The sequence below is a fragment of the Tiliqua scincoides genome, chromosome 14, assembly GCF_035046505.1.
Source record: "Tiliqua scincoides isolate rTilSci1 chromosome 14, rTilSci1.hap2, whole genome shotgun sequence".
Lineage (NCBI taxonomy): Eukaryota > Metazoa > Chordata > Lepidosauria > Squamata > Scincidae > Tiliqua > Tiliqua scincoides.
In genome coordinates, this window is record NC_089834.1 from 15,094,129 (window position 1) to 15,113,985 (window position 19,857).

The 19,857-nt window shown below is 47.9% G+C and overlaps 2 protein-coding genes and 4 non-coding genes across 6 annotated transcripts in view; all 6 read left to right on the forward strand.

The window, feature by feature from the left end:
• Positions 1–125: 125 nt before the first annotated feature.
• TRNAD-GUC (transfer RNA aspartic acid (anticodon GUC)) lies at positions 126–197 on the forward strand. The gene has a single exon. It is a non-coding gene; the product is annotated as a tRNA-Asp (tRNA).
• A 605-nt stretch (positions 198–802) lies between these two features.
• TRNAF-GAA (transfer RNA phenylalanine (anticodon GAA)) lies at positions 803–875 on the forward strand. Its single transcript has one exon. It is a non-coding gene; the product is annotated as a tRNA-Phe (tRNA).
• Positions 876–2,132: 1,257 nt separating this feature from the next.
• TRNAD-GUC (transfer RNA aspartic acid (anticodon GUC)) lies at positions 2,133–2,204 on the forward strand. The gene has a single exon. It is a non-coding gene; the product is annotated as a tRNA-Asp (tRNA).
• A 411-nt stretch (positions 2,205–2,615) lies between these two features.
• TRNAA-UGC (transfer RNA alanine (anticodon UGC)) lies at positions 2,616–2,687 on the forward strand. Its single transcript has one exon. It is a non-coding gene; the product is annotated as a tRNA-Ala (tRNA).
• A 1,653-nt stretch (positions 2,688–4,340) lies between these two features.
• UBC (ubiquitin C) lies at positions 4,341–6,501 on the forward strand. The gene is made up of 2 exons (XM_066609641.1): positions 4,341–4,446; positions 5,272–6,501. The coding sequence occupies exon 2, from the start codon at positions 5,277–5,279 to the stop codon at positions 6,420–6,422; it is 1,146 nt and encodes a 381-aa protein (XP_066465738.1). The 5' UTR covers positions 4,341–4,446; positions 5,272–5,276; the 3' UTR covers positions 6,423–6,501.
• Positions 6,502–12,885: 6,384 nt separating this feature from the next.
• SCARB1 (scavenger receptor class B member 1) overlaps positions 12,886–19,857 on the forward strand; it is a 42,238-nt gene continuing 35,266 nt past the window's right edge. The window contains exon 1 of the mRNA XM_066609558.1: positions 12,886–13,085. Coding sequence (XP_066465655.1) covers positions 12,945–13,085 — 141 coding nt within the window. The 5' untranslated portion in view covers positions 12,886–12,944. The remainder of the gene's footprint in view (positions 13,086–19,857) is intronic.

The following is a 19,857-nucleotide window of genomic DNA, read 5'->3' on the forward strand; positions in this document are numbered from 1 at the left end:
TCTTTGCCATTAGATCCTTCCTGGATCTTTGCAATCCAGATCCTTCCTGGAAAGGCTGAAGCTCAGAGCATGAAAATGCATGCTTACTTTTATGGGAAGTGTTTTGGAAAGCTGGAGTAAGCACTTCCTCGTTAGTATAGTGGTAAGTATCCCCGCCTGTCACGCGGGAGACCGGGGTTCGATTCCCCGACGGGGAGGCTGATCGTTTTAGACAAGCAAGCAGCTCTTTACTGACTAATGGTCAGTGAGTGGATCCATCTGCTTCCTGGGATCAGGGAGTAAAGCCCATTCACTGTCCTCCAATGGTATCAACCAACCTTTTGGTCTCTGTTCCTGCTGCATCTTTTCTTCCATGCAAAGCAAGAGTACATCCAAAAGTGCTGGATCCAGAAGTTCCTGCTTTGAGATAATTTTTAGAAAGAAATATTTTTTTTATTTACAAGAAATAATAATAAATAATAAGCAGAAAAAAAGATGCCCAGACACTTATCTCCCTAGATTTACACAGTCTTGCAAACTGCAGGAGCTGAAGTCCTTGCAAACTGCAGGAGCTGAGCTCTTTGCAGGGCAATTAGTTTGGGAACCACTGTTTTAGCAAAATTATGAGGCACCTAGTCAGTTTCACCCCCATTGTGGTTTGTTTTTTATTTCACCTGCTCTTAATAACCTGTGACTGGATTTGCTTTTTAATTGTGTGTGTTCAGATCAGAGGAAGCAGAACGAGGTTGAATGATTGCCCAGGAGCAATAAATGCTTTTGGCACCATTACAGTATTGCTGGACAGGAGCAGGGTTTATCATCAGCCGAAATAGCTCAGTTGGGAGAGCGTTAGACTGAAGATCTAAAGGTCCCTGGTTCGATCCCGGGTTTCGGCAGGTCTTTTGTTGGGGTCTGCTGCCTGTTTCCTAACAATACAATCCTAGGAGTAAGTAAGTCTCACGAATTGGAGCTGACTCTCAGGTGCATATATGATTTGCAGCCTGAATGTCATTTTCTCTCCATCAAGTTTGCACCTAGGATTTTGCACAGTTCCTCTAGCATCAGGAGGTCTTGGGCTGGCACTCTCCAGATTGGGAAAAAAAAACAAAAAACACCTCTGCAAGTAGAAAACTAGGACAAAAGGTTGAGATGGGACCTTTCTCCCTGATGTGCTAGATTTCTCCTTACATGGATTTTTTTTTAAATCAGCTGTGAAGGAACCTCAGGACAATAAAGGGATAAAATCTGTCTAGCACCAAATGAGTGCAACTACATTTTATTATTTAGCAGAAAGGCATATACCCACTCACCCCTCCATGCAATACTCTGATGCTGCATTGAAGAAGGGAGGGCTCCTTGGGTCCCTCCTCAAATGACATTTGATGCTGTTTTAGAGTTTGCAAAATTCCTTTAGGGTTGGATGACATTAAAGGCTCCTTCAGCTCCAACATGGGTGGGCTCCTTGGATCCATCCTAAAATGATGCAGTTTAGACCTTGTAAAACTTCTTTAGGATTGGACTAGATGACATCTAAAGCCCCCTCCAGCTCTAGGATGGGAGGGGGCTCCCTGGAGCCATCCTCAAATGATGCAGTTTAGACCTTGCAAAACTTCTTAAGGGTTGGACTAAGACCCCCTCCAGCTCCAACATTCTGTGATCACCACTTCCCCAGTTCCCTGAAGCGCAGGAAGAATTCATTGCACCCAATAGCAGTGGCTATTATTATTATTATTATTATTATTATTATTATTATTATTGCAAAGCTCCTTCTCCTCACTGCAAAAAGCCCCTTCCCTTGCAAATCTTTGCAAGCCTCCCTAAAAATGAATGACATAATAGAAATCTCCCTCTTTTCTTTTGCAGAGGTTTGCATGAATTAAATGGATTCCCAAAATCAAAGCAAGTCATTGGCACCTTCACAAAATGGCATAATTAGACTTGTAGTCAGAGGTCAATCAGCTGTTCCTGGGAGCAGTTTTGGCTTCCACGCCTGTCTAATTTGGGAACTCTAATTCTTGACGCGAGTTATATAGGGGGTTTACGGTACTGGAACCCTTTAGCCGCGAGTTATAGGAAACGTACGGTAATCAATGGCTGGGAAGCCTTAGTATAGTCTCTGAAGTGACGTCTTTTGGAGAGTGTTGCAAGGCTGTTCCTCGTTAGTATAGTGGTAAGTATCCCCGCCTGTCACGCGGGAGACCGGGGTTCGATTCCCCGACGGGGAGGCTGATCCTTTTAAGTGTATCAAATCTTAAAATGCATGCATTTGAATTATTTAAAAAAAATAAACCATGAAAAGCCTGGTTTTGATTGAAATGCAGGCTGTCTTTTTTGGCTCTGTTGCAAAATTCAGCTTGCAATGCACTCTGATTGCTCAGCAGTCCTGGTGCCTTAGCAGGGCATGCAAAGGAAGGGACCCTATGGGGCAGGATCAGGCTTTGCAAGCCTGATCTCCCCATGGCTTGCTCCCTTTCCACCAAGTGCAGCCCTGGAAGGGGGCGCCCCTGATCTCCTGTAGCCCTGATCTTTTGCATTCTGGATGCCCAAGGCTTGGAAACAGGGTTTCACTGTGCACCATATGAGTGCGTCTCTTTCTGTGCTAGAACATATTGCAGGAGGAGAAAAGCTACATAGGAGGGGATGTAGCTCAGTGGTAGAGCGCATGCTTTGCATGTATGAGGCCCCGGGTTCAATCCCCGGCATCTCCAAGTATTTTTAGTCTTTCATCTCATTGCATCTCTACACTGGCTGCAGTGGCTCCCACACTTTCAGCACTGGGACCCAATTTTTTTTTTTTTTATGACACTTTATGGGGACCCACCAGAGTTTAAAAACAGAAGATCTAGAAAGAAATATTGTATTTATAATCTGAAAAAGGACCCTGAAACATTACACTCCCTTTATTGATACATGCTTGCAAGCTGAGCTCTTTGCAAGGTCATGAGTTTGCAAATCCTGCAGTTTGCAAGGCTACCTTGCAAAAGAGCGACCTTGGAAAGGTACAGCTTGCCAGGCTACCTTGTCAACAGCTGAGCTCTTCACAAGGTCGTGAGTTTGCAAAATCCTGCCAAGGCTACTGCAGGGTCATTAACAGCTACAGCCTCTGATTTTTGGAAGGCCCCAGGGCTTGAGGCAATTAAAAAGTGACATGCCTTAGAAGTGTTAAGGGCAAATAACAGAATGCACTGTTATGCATCCTTTAGCAATGTTTCTCAAACTGTGGGTCCGGAGCCAATTTCTAGTGGGTCCCCATTCATTTCAATATTTTATTTTTAATATATTAGACTTGATGCTACCAGGGCATGTGACTGCATTGGGGGGGAAATGTGACAGATCTCTACTTTGAACAGGCTACTATGGAAATGTTTCTAACAATGATAGTCAATGGGACTTACTCCTGGGTAAGTGTGAGTAGGATTGTTAAAACTCTTCCAGCTTGATAATGTCACCTCCGGTCATGACATCACCACTGGTGGGTCCTGACAGATTGTCATTCGAAGAAAGTGGTTGTGTGTGTGTGAGTGAGTGAAAAACGTTCCTGCTTGATGATGTCACTCTCGGCCATGACATCACTCTCAGGTGAATGACATCACTGCCGCTGGGTCCTGACAGATTGTCATTCTGAGAAAGTGGGGTCCCTGTGTGAGAAAAACTTTCCTGCTTGATGATGTCACTCCTGGCCATGACATCACTCTCAGGTGAATGACATCACTGCTGGTGGGTCCTGAGAGAGAGAGAAAGTGGGTCCCAGTGCTATAAAGTTTGGAAACCACTGCTCTATACACATGTATTTGGGTTCCTCGTGTTTATTATATAAATAAATCAATTTTAATGTGGGTTGAAAAGTGTGAGGCAAGAGAGGGAAGCTTTTTTATCCCCCCAACATCTTTTTTTATGTTTAATAATATGGCTCATTTATTTATTTAATTATTTCTGAGGGTCCTCTTCCTTCCACTCCAGGTCAGCAAGTGAGAGACTCCAGTCCAGGTTTTCCCCTCAGCCCCTCCCTTCAATTCCCCCTCCCCCCTTCTCAACCGTCACTTCTGTCACTCCACTTCTTAATATCCCCCTCCCTCCTGTCAACCGTCAGTGACGTCAATCCGCTCCTCAGCCTCCCCCTCCCACTTTCAACCGTCACTTCCGTCACTGCGCTCCCCCTCCCCCCTTTTCAACCGTTTTTCTCACTCCACCGCTTTTGAAGGAGTTTTGTCCTTCCGCGCGGAGGGGGGCGGGACCGTTCGCGCGTCAATCCTGTCTGCCTCAGGACTTGATAGGCTGCTCCGGCCCCGCGGCAGCGATGCGCATGCGCACTGCTGAAAGTAGTCCGTCGCGCCCTATTTTCTGGGCGGAGCGATCGCCTGTGAGGAGAACTATATAAAAGGCGGTCTGTGGTGGCCTGGGCTAGATAGAACTTGTCCCCTCTGTTAATTGCATCATTGTGTCTGCCTGGAGTGGCTGAGCCCTGTGGTGAGTGCTGCGCTGCTGAAACCTGAGGCACCTTTATTTTCCTCAGGCGCTGCTTTGCGTGGAGGTACCGCCTTGAGGGGAGGGGGCGGCTTGAGGGGCCTTTAAGGGGCTCGGAGGCCGCCTTTGTGAAGGGGGACTTTGAATTTTCGCGAGATTATCGTTATTTAAGCGGTAGTTGCGGCGGGGGGGCGTCTTTCTCGCTTCCGTTTCTCCCCTCAGCGGGACCGCGATCCAAGATGGCCGCCGGGCAGGGGGAGCGATTTCGGCGCAGCCTCTTAGTGCGCATGCGCTTTTTGCCGCCGCCTCCCCTGTAGGCGACGGGGGGGTGCGCTGGCCCCGCCCCCAAAAGCGGCTGGAGGGGAACGCGGTGCTGCTTCTCAGTACGCATGGGCGGCACGCAGCCGGTCTTAGTGACGTCACAGCCGCTTCCCCTAGAGTGGAGGCCGCTGGCCACGCCCCCGAAGTTGGCTACAGAGACTCTCAGTGCGCGCGCGCGCGTCACACACCAGGTCTTTGTGACGTCACCGACGTCCCTGCAGACTGGAGCGAGGTCTGGCCCTGCCTTTTTCTTGCTCTCTGGCCAGGAGGGGGAAGGAGGCGCTGCTGCTGTAGGTGCCCCTAGAGGAAGTGAGTGGCTTCACTGTACTGAGCAGGGCTGCGGAGGCAGTGATGCTGCCCTAGTCCCCTCTGCTGCTTTTATAGATGAGCTTTGTGTATTTGGGGTATGTTTGTCTTTTATTTACTTGGAGATGCACAAATACTGGTTTCATCTAACGAAGCGTGTGCTCTCTGCTTGTCTTTGCTTCCCCTCCCCCCAACTTGCAGAAAAAATGCAGATCTTTGTGAAGACCCTGACCGGCAAGACCATCACCTTGGAGGTGGAGCCCAGCGACACCATTGAGAATGTGAAGGCCAAGATCCAGGACAAGGAGGGCATCCCCCCAGACCAGCAGAGGCTCATCTTTGCGGGCAAGCAGCTGGAAGATGGCCGCACCCTGTCTGACTACAACATCCAGAAGGAGTCCACTCTGCACCTGGTTCTGCGCCTGAGGGGTGGCATGCAGATCTTTGTGAAGACCCTGACCGGCAAGACCATCACCCTGGAGGTGGAGCCCAGCGACACCATTGAGAATGTGAAGGCCAAAATCCAGGACAAGGAGGGCATCCCCCCAGACCAGCAGAGGCTCATCTTTGCGGGCAAGCAGCTGGAAGATGGCCGCACCCTGTCTGACTACAACATCCAGAAGGAGTCCACTCTGCACCTGGTTCTGCGCCTGAGGGGTGGCATGCAGATCTTTGTGAAGACCCTGACCGGCAAGACCATCACCCTGGAGGTGGAGCCCAGCGACACCATTGAGAATGTGAAGGCCAAAATCCAGGACAAGGAGGGCATCCCCCCAGACCAGCAGAGGCTCATCTTTGCGGGCAAGCAGCTGGAAGATGGCCGCACCCTGTCTGACTACAACATCCAGAAGGAGTCCACTCTGCACCTGGTTCTGCGCCTGAGGGGTGGCATGCAGATCTTTGTGAAGACCCTGACCGGCAAGACCATCACCCTGGAGGTGGAGCCCAGTGACACCATTGAGAACGTGAAGGCCAAGATCCAGGACAAGGAGGGCATCCCCCCAGACCAGCAGAGGCTCATCTTTGCGGGCAAGCAGCTGGAAGATGGCCGCACCCTGTCTGACTACAACATCCAGAAGGAGTCCACTCTGCACCTGGTTCTGCGCCTGAGGGGTGGCATGCAGATCTTTGTGAAGACTCTGACCGGCAAGACCATCACCCTGGAGGTGGAGCCCAGCGACACCATTGAGAATGTGAAGGCCAAAATCCAGGACAAGGAGGGCATCCCCCCAGACCAGCAGAGGCTCATCTTTGCGGGCAAGCAGCTGGAAGATGGCCGCACCCTGTCTGACTACAACATCCAGAAGGAGTCCACTCTGCACCTGGTTCTGCGCCTGAGGGGTGGCATCTAAAGTTGTTGGTTGCTTGCTTCCCACCACACAATTAAACCTGAACTGCACTTTGTTTCAATAAAGCTGTTGCATTCCCAAACTCCCTTGTCTGTCTTCAATCCTATTTTGAGATGGTATGAACATAACATCCTGCCTATGAATAAACATAATTCCCTTCCTATGCCCGCTGGTGACAGTACTGGTAACATAGTAGCTTGTTTTGTAGTGCAAAATGTAGCCAGAATTGGAAGGAAAAGAGTTGGTGATCTATAAGAGTAAGACTCATCTTAGTGCATAACTTGAAAGCTGCTATTGTCAGACTTTAAGTAGTTAACACTGAACTGTTCAAGACCATGTTTAACGGCCACCTCTACACAACCTGTAACCCAGTAAAAATCTTAACTTTCTGCAAGGATGTCTGTAGTTCTTGCATAACTTTCAAAAATGTTATGTTCTTGTCTTACAAAGTTTACACAGATTAAAAACTCAGATTGTCTACATCATGTCCTTGCTACTTAGTGAATATCGATTTGGGCTTCTGTCTTAACAGGTGCTGATTCAACAAGTGTTGAATTGTATGTAGCAAGTAGAGCAGAATGGAGGCAGCTGTTTCTATTAAAAGCTTCTTTGGAACTGCAAGTATGCCATACATTGGTGAGTGAGCTAATCTAGGAAAGCTAGATCACTGCTATGAAATTGATCAGAATTCTGCAGACAACCAAGGAAGGCAGCCAACAGTGTGGCACGCTGCCTTGGCTCACAGCTGTGGTGAGTCCAGTAGGGTTAGGAGGGGGTTGAGGCTGTTGTGGAGGAAGCTGTCTGGTATTCCAAGTTGCCAGTAGGTATTCTGACAAACCATGAAAAGCTGTCAAAAATATTGAAATAATTTTGACAATATTGATTTGATATTGAAACAGTATAAGCTGGAATAAGGTGCACTACCACAGGTGGTTTCAACAGTAGCCTTGCTTGGCTGGCTGTGCTCAGTTCAGCTGAAAACTGACTCGGTGTGATTTCTTTTTAAAGCTCAAGTATGCACACAGAATGCTGTGACCCTGTGTGGCAGCTTGGTTAATGAAAGAAACATCGGGTAGCTAGGTATGGGATAGCCACAGCAGGGCTTCCCTTTTGGGCCAGTATGTCAGCCTAGTTAAGTCTAGGGTGAACGTATCCTGTATGTATGATACACACATTTATCCATAGATGAGTACTGCTTAATAAACTGTTCTGGGATCTCTGAACTAAAGCTTTCTGTGTAAAAATGTTGGGAATGGTAGCTGCTCATGTTTAAGGTGATATAGTCCTGGTCTGTTGCAACATATCCTCAAGATTGTTCCACCTCCAGGGAAGCAGTCCATCCCATCATGAATGGTTTTCTGTTACCCTCACTGAGGGTACAATCCTATAGACCTACTTGGGAGTAAGCTCCCTTGAACATAGTGGGGCTTTGTAGTAAACATATAGGAGTATACTGTTGGCCAGCTAAAGGATTGGCATGTTCTGCCCTTAATAGCTAGTGTATAGTATGGGCCTTTAGCTCTAATACTGTTTGGCACTAATCTTCCAGTGACAAACTTGCAGCTGCTTTAAGGCATTATGGAGGCTTATCCCTGAGCATGCCCTATAATGTGTAGTCAGGTTGCCACAAGGAAGGGTGGTTTCAACAGGCAGGCTTGGGTAACCCACACAAGCATAATCATAGTGCTGCTATTCCCATTACACCCTAAAATGCCAGGAGGAGAAATTGCGAGATAAGCAGAGGCAACCTGTTGTCAGCATTTTGTTATGAGAAGGGGATGTGTGGGTTGTGGGAATGGTGTGCATACAACATCAGCCCCAAGCTTGTCACTGGCCTTTTCCATGCTGGACTGCCATGGTGAATGCCTGTGAGTTTTGCCTGCCTTTCCCCAGTAGCTTTAATTTTGTAACCTGCCATTCAGGAATACTTCTGCATGTGATTAGAGGAAATTGAAAAACAATGAGGATATCTCAATCTCTTTTACTGCATATAAATATCCTGCTCTTGATTTAATGAGAGCGTATTGTGATGATCTTCAACTGCCAAACCACTTTGAATCTCTCCTCAAAACCCACCTTTTCTGTAAAGGCTTAAGAAGTGTATATGCCCCTCCCCCATGGTGGTATCCAGCCACAATAACTTAAGATTGTTTAACTGCTTCCTGTTTTCCTTGTGCCTCTTCTAGATTGGAAGTGCATAGGGTAAGGAGTTGGTCTCATGGAATGTGAAGCAGCAAGTATGTGGATTTAAAAACAAAAATGTTTTCCAAATTTTATTTGAAAAATCGACACCAAAGAGGTAACAGTATAGTGTAATACTATCATTACAGATTCAATGTCAGGGAGAGGCTGTCAGTGAGTCTGAAAGTGAGTGGTGCAATCCCTCTAGGTGACACGGTAGTCTGTTTCATTATCCTAATTGGAACCTTATTCCTGGGATTGTTAATATGCTTCTTATAAAAGGCCTCCATTTGTTTATGAAATCAATGTATATTTTAAATAGTTCTATCCCCACATCTAATTACCGGTCCCAAGACCTTCCTGTGAGAAGGGCTTATGGTTCAGTGATGGGGGGAGGCATATGTTTGTATGCAGAATGTACTGAGTTCAGCCATAGGCATCTCCCAGGAGCTCAGAGCATAATCTCAGGTTATCTTCATATGTTCTCACAGGAATCCTATGAGGTTAGGCGTGGAAGATAAGAGACCAACCTCAGAACATCCTGAACCCTGATATTTGCTGAAGGCTTGTCAGGCCTTTAGCATCTCAGGCCCTGAATTATTATAAGCCAGGATTTGGCAGGAGGGAACTTGGATGTCCAGGCCGGTAAGAAATGCAAGTAAAGGAACAGCTGCACTGTGTATGTGTATGATTAGCAATCAACTGCACCTGTGTTAGGTAGGAGCCATGTGACCTGGGGAGATGTGTGCAGAGTCACATAGGCTATGGTGGAGTGGTGCAAGGCACCACTAGACAGCCAAGAGTGGGTCATAAGACTGCCTTGTGACTATGAGGTTGCCCATTCTGATTGGCTGGCCCCAGTATATATGGGGGCAAGAACAGACACCAGATGTGGGTTGCTATGATGGAGTTTATGGTGTGTTTCTGTGTGATGCTGGTTTGTTCTGTGACTTGGACTGTGCCTCTCTGTATCCCTGACTTCTGGACCGTTTGACTGACTACTCTTCTGCCTGCTCCTTTACCAATACCTGCTTCTGTAACAAACAAGCCTATATCTGCTTCTTTGGCTCTGTTTGGGATCACCTGCTTCTTGTGCTGTTGCACTGTGCTCCCGGGCCGCTCTACTATCGGGAAAGCAAGGGCTATCCTCCCCTGCTGCCCTGACAAGACTTATGGGTGCTTTATGTACAGAAGATCATAAAGTGGAAACCTTTAGACATTGTAGCCTGACGTGCAGGTGGCCCAGCCATTTTTGCATTATCAACTAACTCAGAGTTACCACCCAACAAACACCAGGAATGCAGACCACATGCAGGAGATAAAAGAGACCTCTGATAAACAGTGGCACATAATGACCCAATCCAGGGCCATTCTTGGCTGGGCTGAGTTATCCGAAGATGACCCAGCAGCACTGGCTCACAGAACATAGAATTGTTCACCTCTGTTAGTGGGAGCGAATGTCTTCAAACCACATTTTAGCACCATCAGTGTCTGCCATGGTGTTCCCAGGAACAGTCTGAAACCTCAAGCTGGGGTCTTGAGGGCACATACCCCAGTCAGCAAGGATCTGGTTAGAACCTGGCAACCACACATACACCGCCTTCGGTGCTACTGTGGAGGAAATGAGATAGAAGTGCAATAAATAGTGCCCTGTGTGGGGCATGCTCTCAAAGATTGTCCTTTCATACATGCATCTTCGACTGGCATTCTGCTTTGCGTTGCCTCCTTAACGGAGACATGGTGGGGTTGGCCATCTAGGATGCAGGTGCCTCAGCCAGAAAGAGCCCCACTGGCTCAGACCACTGACAACAACGCCCCTTTGGTGTTGACCCCTTGTCCAAGGGGATTGGACAGACGGGGAGGAAAAGTGTCCAGTGCAGATTACTAGCCATGGTGGGCATCTACAACCTCCTGGGAAGTCGGTTACTCCAGAACACCAGATTCAAGGGAGTGGCAACAGGGTGCAGTTGTCTTGCATGCTCTCTGCGGCATCAGGTGGGGCCACTGTGAGATACAAGAAGCTGGATGAGCTGGGCCTTTGGCCTGATCCAGTAGGGATGTTCTTAGGAATGTGGCACAGACCTGGGAGCGGTTAGGCTGACCTACCTGCATCATCTTGGCTGAGACAAGAGCGAAGTTTTAGACTGGCTTCATTCCCTTCCCCAAAGAACAAAGGCTGCTTCCCATGTTTGCCTTTGTTGTGGGAGGTTTAGGGGTGGAGTGTAGGAGTCTCCAGAAGAGCAAAAAACAAATGGCAGCGCAACAGAGGCTGATGTCCAAGGCAGTCTCTCAGAAGGCAAAGAAGCACTTGACACGAGAGTTAGGTTCCATCACCAAGGTATATTATATACAAGGATATTTACAGCAACACTGGTCAATCATACAGCAACACACATATACAGCATCCTGATTCCTATTCCTTAACACCACCCTACACACTCACCCACCGTTGAGTGTTTGTCTGCAGCCTTGTTATATGCACAAGGCACACCCACAATCAGCTGCACAGAGTCAGCAATCAGGAACAGCTGCTACTTGTTACTAGCTTTTGTATTGTATTGGCAACCTTCAGTCTCGAAAGACTATGGTATCGCGCTCTGAAAGGTGGTTCTGGCACAGTGTCTAGTGTGGCTGAAAAGGCCAATTCAGGAGTGACAATCCCTTCCACACCGGGAGCAAGTGCAGTCTGTCTCTCCCACCGTCGGAAGCAGCCCCTGGCGTCATGCTCTACGCCAATCGAGCAAAGACTTATAACCAGTAAACTGCTGCTTCCCGTGTTGTGCCGACGCCGTATGGCGAAGTTGGAGTGTCCTCTCCAGTGCGCAAAGCCTGGGTAAAGAAGGTATGGAGGATAGGCTGTTACCCATGCAGCATATCCCCCCTCTCCACGTTGCTGGAATGGTCCAATGGAAAGGCAAAGGCCAATACGGTTGGTTCCAGCGGTGTCGCAGGAGTTGCCAGAACGTGACTGTGTTCAGCCATGAACTGCCTCAGGGACTCCGGCTCTGGATTTTGCCTTGAGGTTGACTCCTGAAGCCTTTTCCATAACTGGATGTAGCCACAAGGCAGTGGAGGTTTGAGGTCAGAGTTTCCTTCTCTTAGATGAGCTGCCTTCCTAGGCTGACGAGTCCCATCTACCCGGTTACTAGCTACACACAGTCTATTCACCACAGCGTTTGTTGCATTCCCTCCTGTGCACAGGACCTGAGTGGTTTCCTGGGTTCAGACCTCAACAGCCTTGGTAGAAGATCCTGTGACTGAAATCCCCATCATGTGCCAAGTTATTTCAAAGTGCTGTCTGGTGCTTCCAGATCATTTGGGAACACCACAAATCTTTGGAGGAAGGTCACACGGTACTGTGCAACGATGTGACTGTTGTGTGTGTGTGTGTGTGTGTGTAGATGTCACTTTACCTTGCACAGATAAACATTTTTCAGGAAGTTCAGAGGGAATATGTCTGTGCTGGCAGTGGCTACTCAATAGTAGTATGGATGTGCTCTGTACATGCTCAGAGGTGCTCTTGGAACTTCATCTGTTCCAGAACCGAGCCCTGACACTGGAGAGAGGTGACACATAGGATCTGCGGAACCCACGGCTGCACCATTATTGTATAGGGGGCTGAAACACAGTCAGGGAGGAGACCCCGTCCTGCTGCCAGCAATTTGCCACGACCTGGGGGTCAGAGGTCGAGTTACCCGATCCAAAGGGGGGGGTGGGTCGGAATTTGGGCAGGTGGAGCCCAACATGGAAGGGCTTCAAAAGCTGCGCCTGCCCAAATTTCCTCCGTTAAAGGTAGAGGCACCCTGTACCCCTTTGGATCTGGTCACCCTAGTCAGAGATGGTACAGCCCTGGATGCCTAGTGGTGGTGGGTGGGACAAAGGTTCTGGGCTTCCCAGAGGCAGGGGGCCAACACTAAAGGGGCGTTGTTGCCGGTGGCCTGAGCCAGCAGGGCGGGGCTTCTAACACCCCAACACTGCATGTGTCTCCCTTAACAGGATGCCTCTTGAATCAAGGAGCTAACTCAGCTCTACAGTCCTCTCCACACTTTCCTGGGAGTCCTGACTATAGTAATGGGGCTGACTCCTGAGTAGACATGCCTGGGCTGCCAGCCTCTCCACGCCTTCCTGGGAGTAAGGCCCATTGCCTCTAATGGGACTGCCTGCTGAGTAGGCAGGCGCCCAGCCCCAGCCCTGGGCGTCCTGACTCAGGCGCGGCTCGCCCTCCCAGCCCAGGCGCCTCCCCAGCAGGGGCGGTGCAAAGAGCGGGCGGTGCGGGCGAGGGAGAGCCTAAATGAGGGCGATCGGGGCGGCCGCTGCTCTTGCAGGTCCCGGGCGTGCAACACCATGGCTGGGGGCAGCAGCAGCAGCAACCATAAGCCCCGCCGAGCGGCCCTGGGCTTGGCGCTGGCCGGCCTGACCTGTGTCGCCCTCGGGGTGGTGGTGGTGCTGGTGGCGCCCTGGCTGATCAAGGACCAAGTGAGCAAGGTAGGCGGTGGGGCGCAGGGCAGGGGGGGAGCGGCTTATTCCGCCCCATTGAGCTCTAGCGACCTGGAAGCGCCCCCCCCCAAGCAGGGTCTGAACAGCGGTGCCCCCCCCCCCAAAATCAGCCCCTGCGTTTCCTAGGCGTGCAGCCTGGAAGCATCTTCCCTTTCCCTGCTCAGGCTAACAGCTGCGGATAGAGACTTAATGATAGGGGTGCCAACTGATTGGGCAAGGGGAGATGCTCTGCTCCTGTGCACTTAACAAAAGTTTGGTGCCCAAACCAGGGATGCTCTGCTCCTGTGCACCTAGCAAAGGTTTGGTGCCAAATAAAAACAAAATCAGAACCGGGAATGCTCTGCTCCTGTGTGCCTAGCAAAGACTTGGTGCCAAAATAAAAACTGAGAATCCTCTGCTCTTGTGCACCTAACAAAGGTTTGATGCTGAAATCAGAGCCTTAGAACCACCTGTCTAGATGCGAGCAGGGGTCTGTCTAGTCCAGTATCCCAGCGCCCACAGCTGGCCAACCAGATGCCTCTGGGAATCTCCACAAATGGAGCTCATCGCTGCAGCCAACTCCCAGTATCTGGAGAGGTAGACTACCCCTGGAGCTGAAGGTTCCTTCAGTATGCTTAATAAGCTTATGACTGCCCTATAGTATCCACCTGTCCTTAAGGTGTCTAATCCCCACTTAACGTCACTTGAGCTGCTGACATTGCCTTATTCCAGAGTAGCAGGTGGTGCTGGGTTAGTTGCCCAGAGTACAAGCAGCACTTTCCCCTGGCTGTCCTGGTTTTGTTCCCACCAGTTGATTTTGGTGGATTGCCCAGAGATCCTGGCTAGGAGAGAGACAAAGATCAGCTCCTTGACCGCACTGTGTTTAATATTTAGTGTGCCAAAAGTTTTGGTGAGTTTAGATGCCTGTCCAGCTGGGGACTTCTGAATGGAATTAATTTCTGAGCGAGTGTCACGGTGCCCCATTGTAACTTCTTGTGGAATTTTTCTGCCCCAGGCTTGTTCCAGAGAAGTCCTCCTCTTTTGAAGTGTGTGTGTGATTCTACTATTGGTTATGCCAGTGGCTGGGAGGGAGCAGTCATACGTCACGGGATAGCAAGTGATATGCGGCTGTGCAGTTTATTGTGGGGTGTCCAGTACAAAGGTAGTGAGAGCCAGGACTGTGTAGTGGTTTGGGAGCTGGCCTGAGAACTGGAAGGCTTAAATCCTCACTTGGCCACAAAGCTTCCTGGGTGACCTTGAGCCAGTCACTCTCTCTCAATCTCACCTACCTTGCAGGGTTGTGAGGGCCAAAGGAGGGGAGGAACCGTGGACACCACCCCTGAGCTCCTTAGAGGAAGGGCAGTATAAAAATGTAGAAAATAAGTGACTGAGTGGTAGCCTGGACCCTACCCTTTGCGAGGGGGACAACAAGAACACAGTGCAGAGGCGAGGTTAGGAGGTAGGTGTAACCAAAGAAATGGGCTTCCTGGTTGCAGGAATGGCTGTGTTGAACCACCTATACCTTTGCTGGAGGTAAAAATTGACTTTCCCTGAGTCAAAGGGAAGGTACTTGATTGCAACTTAGGATGACCTCAGGCTTTGATGCCTGTCCTTGATCTGGTGACTTCAGGGTGGCTGTGTAATGCAGGTTGCTAGATAGCCTATTGGCTATTGCACATCTTGGTTTTGGAAGCCTGGGGTACGGGTTGCCCTTATAGTGAACATAGGAGAGGGTCAAATTAATGAGGACTAGTCACTTTTTTTTTTAGCCTTCTGCAAAATAGGAAGCTGAAGGTTGCAGAACTACTATAAGCCCCTCTGATGGGAACTGGACTGACAATCCCACTTGCCCAGTGACAGTATATATATTAACTGGCAATTAGCTGATGTTCTATGTCCACCCATTTGGCCTTCAGACCGAGCCAGTCGTTTGTGGAAGAGCATTGTACAACATTAAAAAAAGGAGTGTTCTCATACCATCATAAATTTTGATGGTATCTTACAAGATAGCCTAGCTGGCATTGTGTGTGTGTACTTGACATTCTTGTTTCAGATGACCTGTTGTTGGACTTTGGTTGTATTATTTAACTCTGACCAGGAGCCAAGATGAGCTTCCAAAAGAGGGATGGGCTGTAGAACTACTAATGTAAGAGGCTGGCCGGCCGGCCGGCCGCCCAACAGAAATGATGTAGCAGTTGCTTTCACTGAGCAGGGAATTAGACTCAATGGCCTTTAATGTCCCAGATCTAACATACTGTGATTTTAGATAGTGTGGCTGATGGTGGTGGTGGTGGTGGGGAATGATAACAGCTTGCCCGCTAGTGCTGTCTAATTGCCATTCCACCAGCTCTTGGATAATTTGGTGTTTTGGTGAGCAGTGGAAAATCTGAATGCCAAAACTGAGTGTGCCTACCCAAGTTTCTCAATAGGCCTTCCATTCATATATCATAGAGTTGGAAGGGACCCACAAGGTCATTTAGTCCAACCCCTGCCTGTAGCAGGAAACCCTCCCAACATGACTAGCAGGTGCCTATTGAATCCAGTGGGGAGGGGGAAATCCACCACCTCCCACGGCAATCTGTTCCACTGCCAAGGATTTCCTCCTGACGTCCAACCGGACTCTCCTTTCTTGCAGTTTGGATCTAGTCCTATTCTCAGGGGAAAACAAATTTGTCCCTTCTTCCATATGGCAGTCTTTCAAGTATTTGAAGAGTGCAACAGCATCCACTAGAATTCCACAAATTCTGCAGAGCCTCCGTCCCCTGCCACCTAGCAACGATGGGAACTCATCGAGGTAGGGCAGGGAATGAGGAGTAATAGTTTGTACAGTATTTTTCCCGTGCGTGTCACCCGGTGTGGCCCACACCCCCTCTAGCTATGCCACTGCAAAGCTCTACAACTGTTGGAACTGGCACCTCTTACCCCTTTGCCCCACCATGCAGCTAAGCAGCTTTTCCTCCTCTCCTTGTAGAGGAGAGGAAAAGGAAGAACCGGTGATTTTTTTTTGAGCTGGCGGTGATGAGAACTTGCACAGCAAAACAGTGACCAGGCTACAGAGGGAGACGACCTCAGGAAAACATTCCAGGGTCCTGTTCAGGATTGTTTTCTCTAATCTCCTCTTAACTTAACCTGACCTTTCTCCTTCATACTTCCCTGGATGCTTAGCGCAGGCAGGTCAAAAGAGGATAGGGTATGTTGTCAGATTGAAGCTTGTGCTACTGTTTGGCATGGTGATGGGGAATAACATGGTGGGGGGGGCTTGAAGAGTGAGGAATCACAGAAATAATGATTTGTCCAGCAGCCATTAATATGCTTTGGAAACATCCTCCTGGATCAGGCCATCTTTTCCACTGTGCCCCACCAGCCGCTTCTAGAAGCCCACGAGCAATAAAGAAAGTCCCTCTCTCCTGCTGTGGGATTCTGTGGCAATGTTCTTCTGAAGCTGGAGGTAGCACATAGTCATTGTGACTAAAACCCACAACCCAGGTTTAAGCCAGCTGGGTCCTGTGCCTAAGTGTCCCCCACTCTTGGGTAAAAAGGAAAAAAAAATTTAATATTTTAACTGAATCATTTCAGGGACATGAAAACATGTGGTTTTGCAGCTACTTACTTTTCAAAGGTAATCTACACATTGTTTACTTGTAGGCTTCCGTTAAGGACACATGTTGATTGCTTTCCATTCTACCACAGAGATAGAAAATCAGTAACACTTTTCATTGATGTCTCTAAGATTCTGCAGACCTTGGCTGTGAACCTGGGGCCTGGCAAAAGCCGTTTCCAGTTGGGTCTCTCTTGCATCTTTTCCAACTGGACAGTGTCCCAAATCTCGAATATCCTGGAATACTGCAATCTCCAAATATGAAGTTATGTAGGGACATTATAGTATTGGCAGACATATTCTCAGTCCCCCTCCTAATGACTCCTAGCACGGCATTTGCCCTCTTCACCACTATGGCACACTGGGACTCTGTTTCCATTGAGCTTTCCACTATACTATATATGTATAGTATATACATATGTATATGAAGTTGGGTTTTTACCCCTAACTCTAGATTGTTTTTGAATAAGTTGTCCAGACAACTTGGAGGACCTCATGTTCCTCCGCTGTTTATTCCTAATCTCTGCTTCCTGTTCCTTAACCAGTTACCCATCCTCTAAAGCACCTGATTTCTTATCACACGGCTGCTAAGTTTAGTAAAGGGCTTTTGGTGTCACAAGATTTTTTGAAAGTGGACATCTTCATTGTCAGCAGGATCATGTGGTGTACAAAGGGTTGGGTTTGTGTCCTGAAAGGTACAGTCTAGATGTTGACACAGTGGAGGAATCGGAGGGAGGGAGGGTAAACAGGAGAAGCCTAGGCTGCAGCTTGACGTTGCACATTCTTAGTGACAGTGACTGCAAGGTACTTTTAAGGTGTGGTTCCTCATAGTTGATGCAAAAGGTGGATATGAAGCATCTCACCAATGTTCTGGGAATGCAGTTCTGGTTTCCTTGGCTCCCTGGGGAGCCACGCCTCATAGTTTGGGAACTACTGAGTTAGGGCACAATCCTAACCCCTTATGTCAGTGCTTTCCAGCACTGACATCAGGGCAATGCAGCTCCAAGGTAAGGGAACAAACATTCCCTTACTTTGAGGAGGCCTCTGTGAGTGACACCCAACTGCAGGATGCAGCACACGTCCCATTGGTACTGCTATCCCAGTGCTGGAAAGTCTCCCTTAATTGTTACACTGGAGGGAATGCCCCTTCTGTTTCATTTAAGAGTATTTTTTTCATCTCTCAAAGACAGAACAGTATAGTAACAGGATGAATCCCATGCATCTCCACTCCAACTGTGTTGTGTATTTTATTTTTAGGTAGGTGTGTGTGTATTTCTTAGGGCTGTCATTTTAGTTTCATGAAGATCTACTTTATTCAGTACACTCACTTGATCCACAAAGAGCTCTTCAGTTGAGCAACAGCCCTGTGCGTGTCTCCAACAGAGTTTGGTTTTCTGACACAGAGGTTCACTTAGCCCAAGGTTACAGCTCTTAAATTAGCATAACGAAGCTGTGGGGATTGTGGTGTTACAGATGCTGAGAACGATCCTAGTGTTTATCTGTTTGTACACCTTGTATTGGAACAGCACAGGGTGTGTAGCTCTTGGACAGTGTTATCTCAGGTTCCCAGTGTTCCTAGTGGGCCATGCATTCTCATGAATGATATGTTTTTCTTAGGCCTTGATAGGATTTTTTATTTTTTATTTTCATGTCACTGATGACTGGGCTTGTGGTTGTCCCACTTGTTGGCTGCATTGGGAAACAGAATGCTGGACTAAATGAGTCCCCCTTGGACTGGATCCAATAGGCTGCTCTTTTGTGTTGAGGTTCAGTGATGCTTAAAATTTTAAAATGCTTCTGTAAGATGTATGGCGTGAACAAATACAAATGTAGCAGGATCCATAGGGCCCAATTGGAAACATTGTTTGCTGGGCCCCAGGTTCACAGTGAGCCAAGGTTTGTAGAATCTCTGAGATGTAAATTAAATTTATTATAGACTTTAAATTATTATAGACTTTAACCCCTGCTAATTGGGTAAGAGGCACTTTTTCAAGTGGGTGCTCCTTTTTTTAGCAGGGGGAGAGTAACTGGCCCACCTCACCCCAGCACTGTCTGTTCTAGTGGCTGTCTGCTGGTATTCCTTGGCATCTGTTTAGATTGTGAGCCCTTTTGGGACAGGGAGCCATTTAGTTATTTGATTTTTCTCTGTAAACCGCTTTGTGAACTTTTAGCTGAAAAGCGGTATATAAATACTGTTAATAATAATAATAATAATTAAATCTTCATAGTACAGTTGGAAGGTTCGGAGGGTTCTCCTTTATTTTGAATAATTTTTAAAATTTATTGTAAAATTTTAATTTACTTATATTTTATTTTGTCGTATTGGGGGGGGGGGGTGTTAAAATTTTCCTGCTCGATGATGTCAGTTCTGGCCATGACATAACTTCTTATGCGTCCTGACAGATTGTCATTCTAAAGCATGGGTCCTGGTGCTAAAAAATTTGAGAACCACTGCAATAGTAGAATGGAAAGCAATCAAAATGCACGCTTAAAATGAATGAACCACACAAATTAAGCAATTTTTAATATAAAATTGCATACGTGTCGGCCTAGAAGTACACACACAAAATATGTAGATTTCCTTTGTAAAGTAAATAGTTCTAAAGCCACTTGTGTTTGTGACTATGAAATGATTCTCTATTCTGCACGCAGAAGGTTCCTGGGTTCAATCTCTGATAGCTTCTGGTAGGGTAGAGAAAAATTCCTGTCTGAAATGCTCGGAGAGGCACAGCCTGTTAAACAGAGCCTATTAAACAGTCCCAAGCTGACCTTGCCTTCACCATTGGCAGTGGCACAAAGCAGAATTCCAGGACAAGCAGAGAACTTCTGATCATGGGAGAAGCATGGCTTCTAGAGCCAGGCTTCATGTCCCCAGCTGTGTGCGATGTTGTGTCACAAGCTCAGCACTTGATCTGCCAACTTTGGCAACATCAGCACAAGCTCTTCCTGTTTGTGCATCAGTTGCCACAAGACCTCAGTCTTCCAAATAAAAAAAAAGAGAGAGAGATTCTAAGAGTGAAACTGCTGGTTATGTTCAGCCCATGCTTGACCTGCTTCCCCAGACCTGCCTCTTAAGGTGCCTGGATTTTGGCATTGCAATGCTTGGTCCTCATTGGGCAGTATTTGATTATTCAGTGGTTGGTCTGATTAGATGTGGATTATTCAGTGGATGGTCTGATTAGA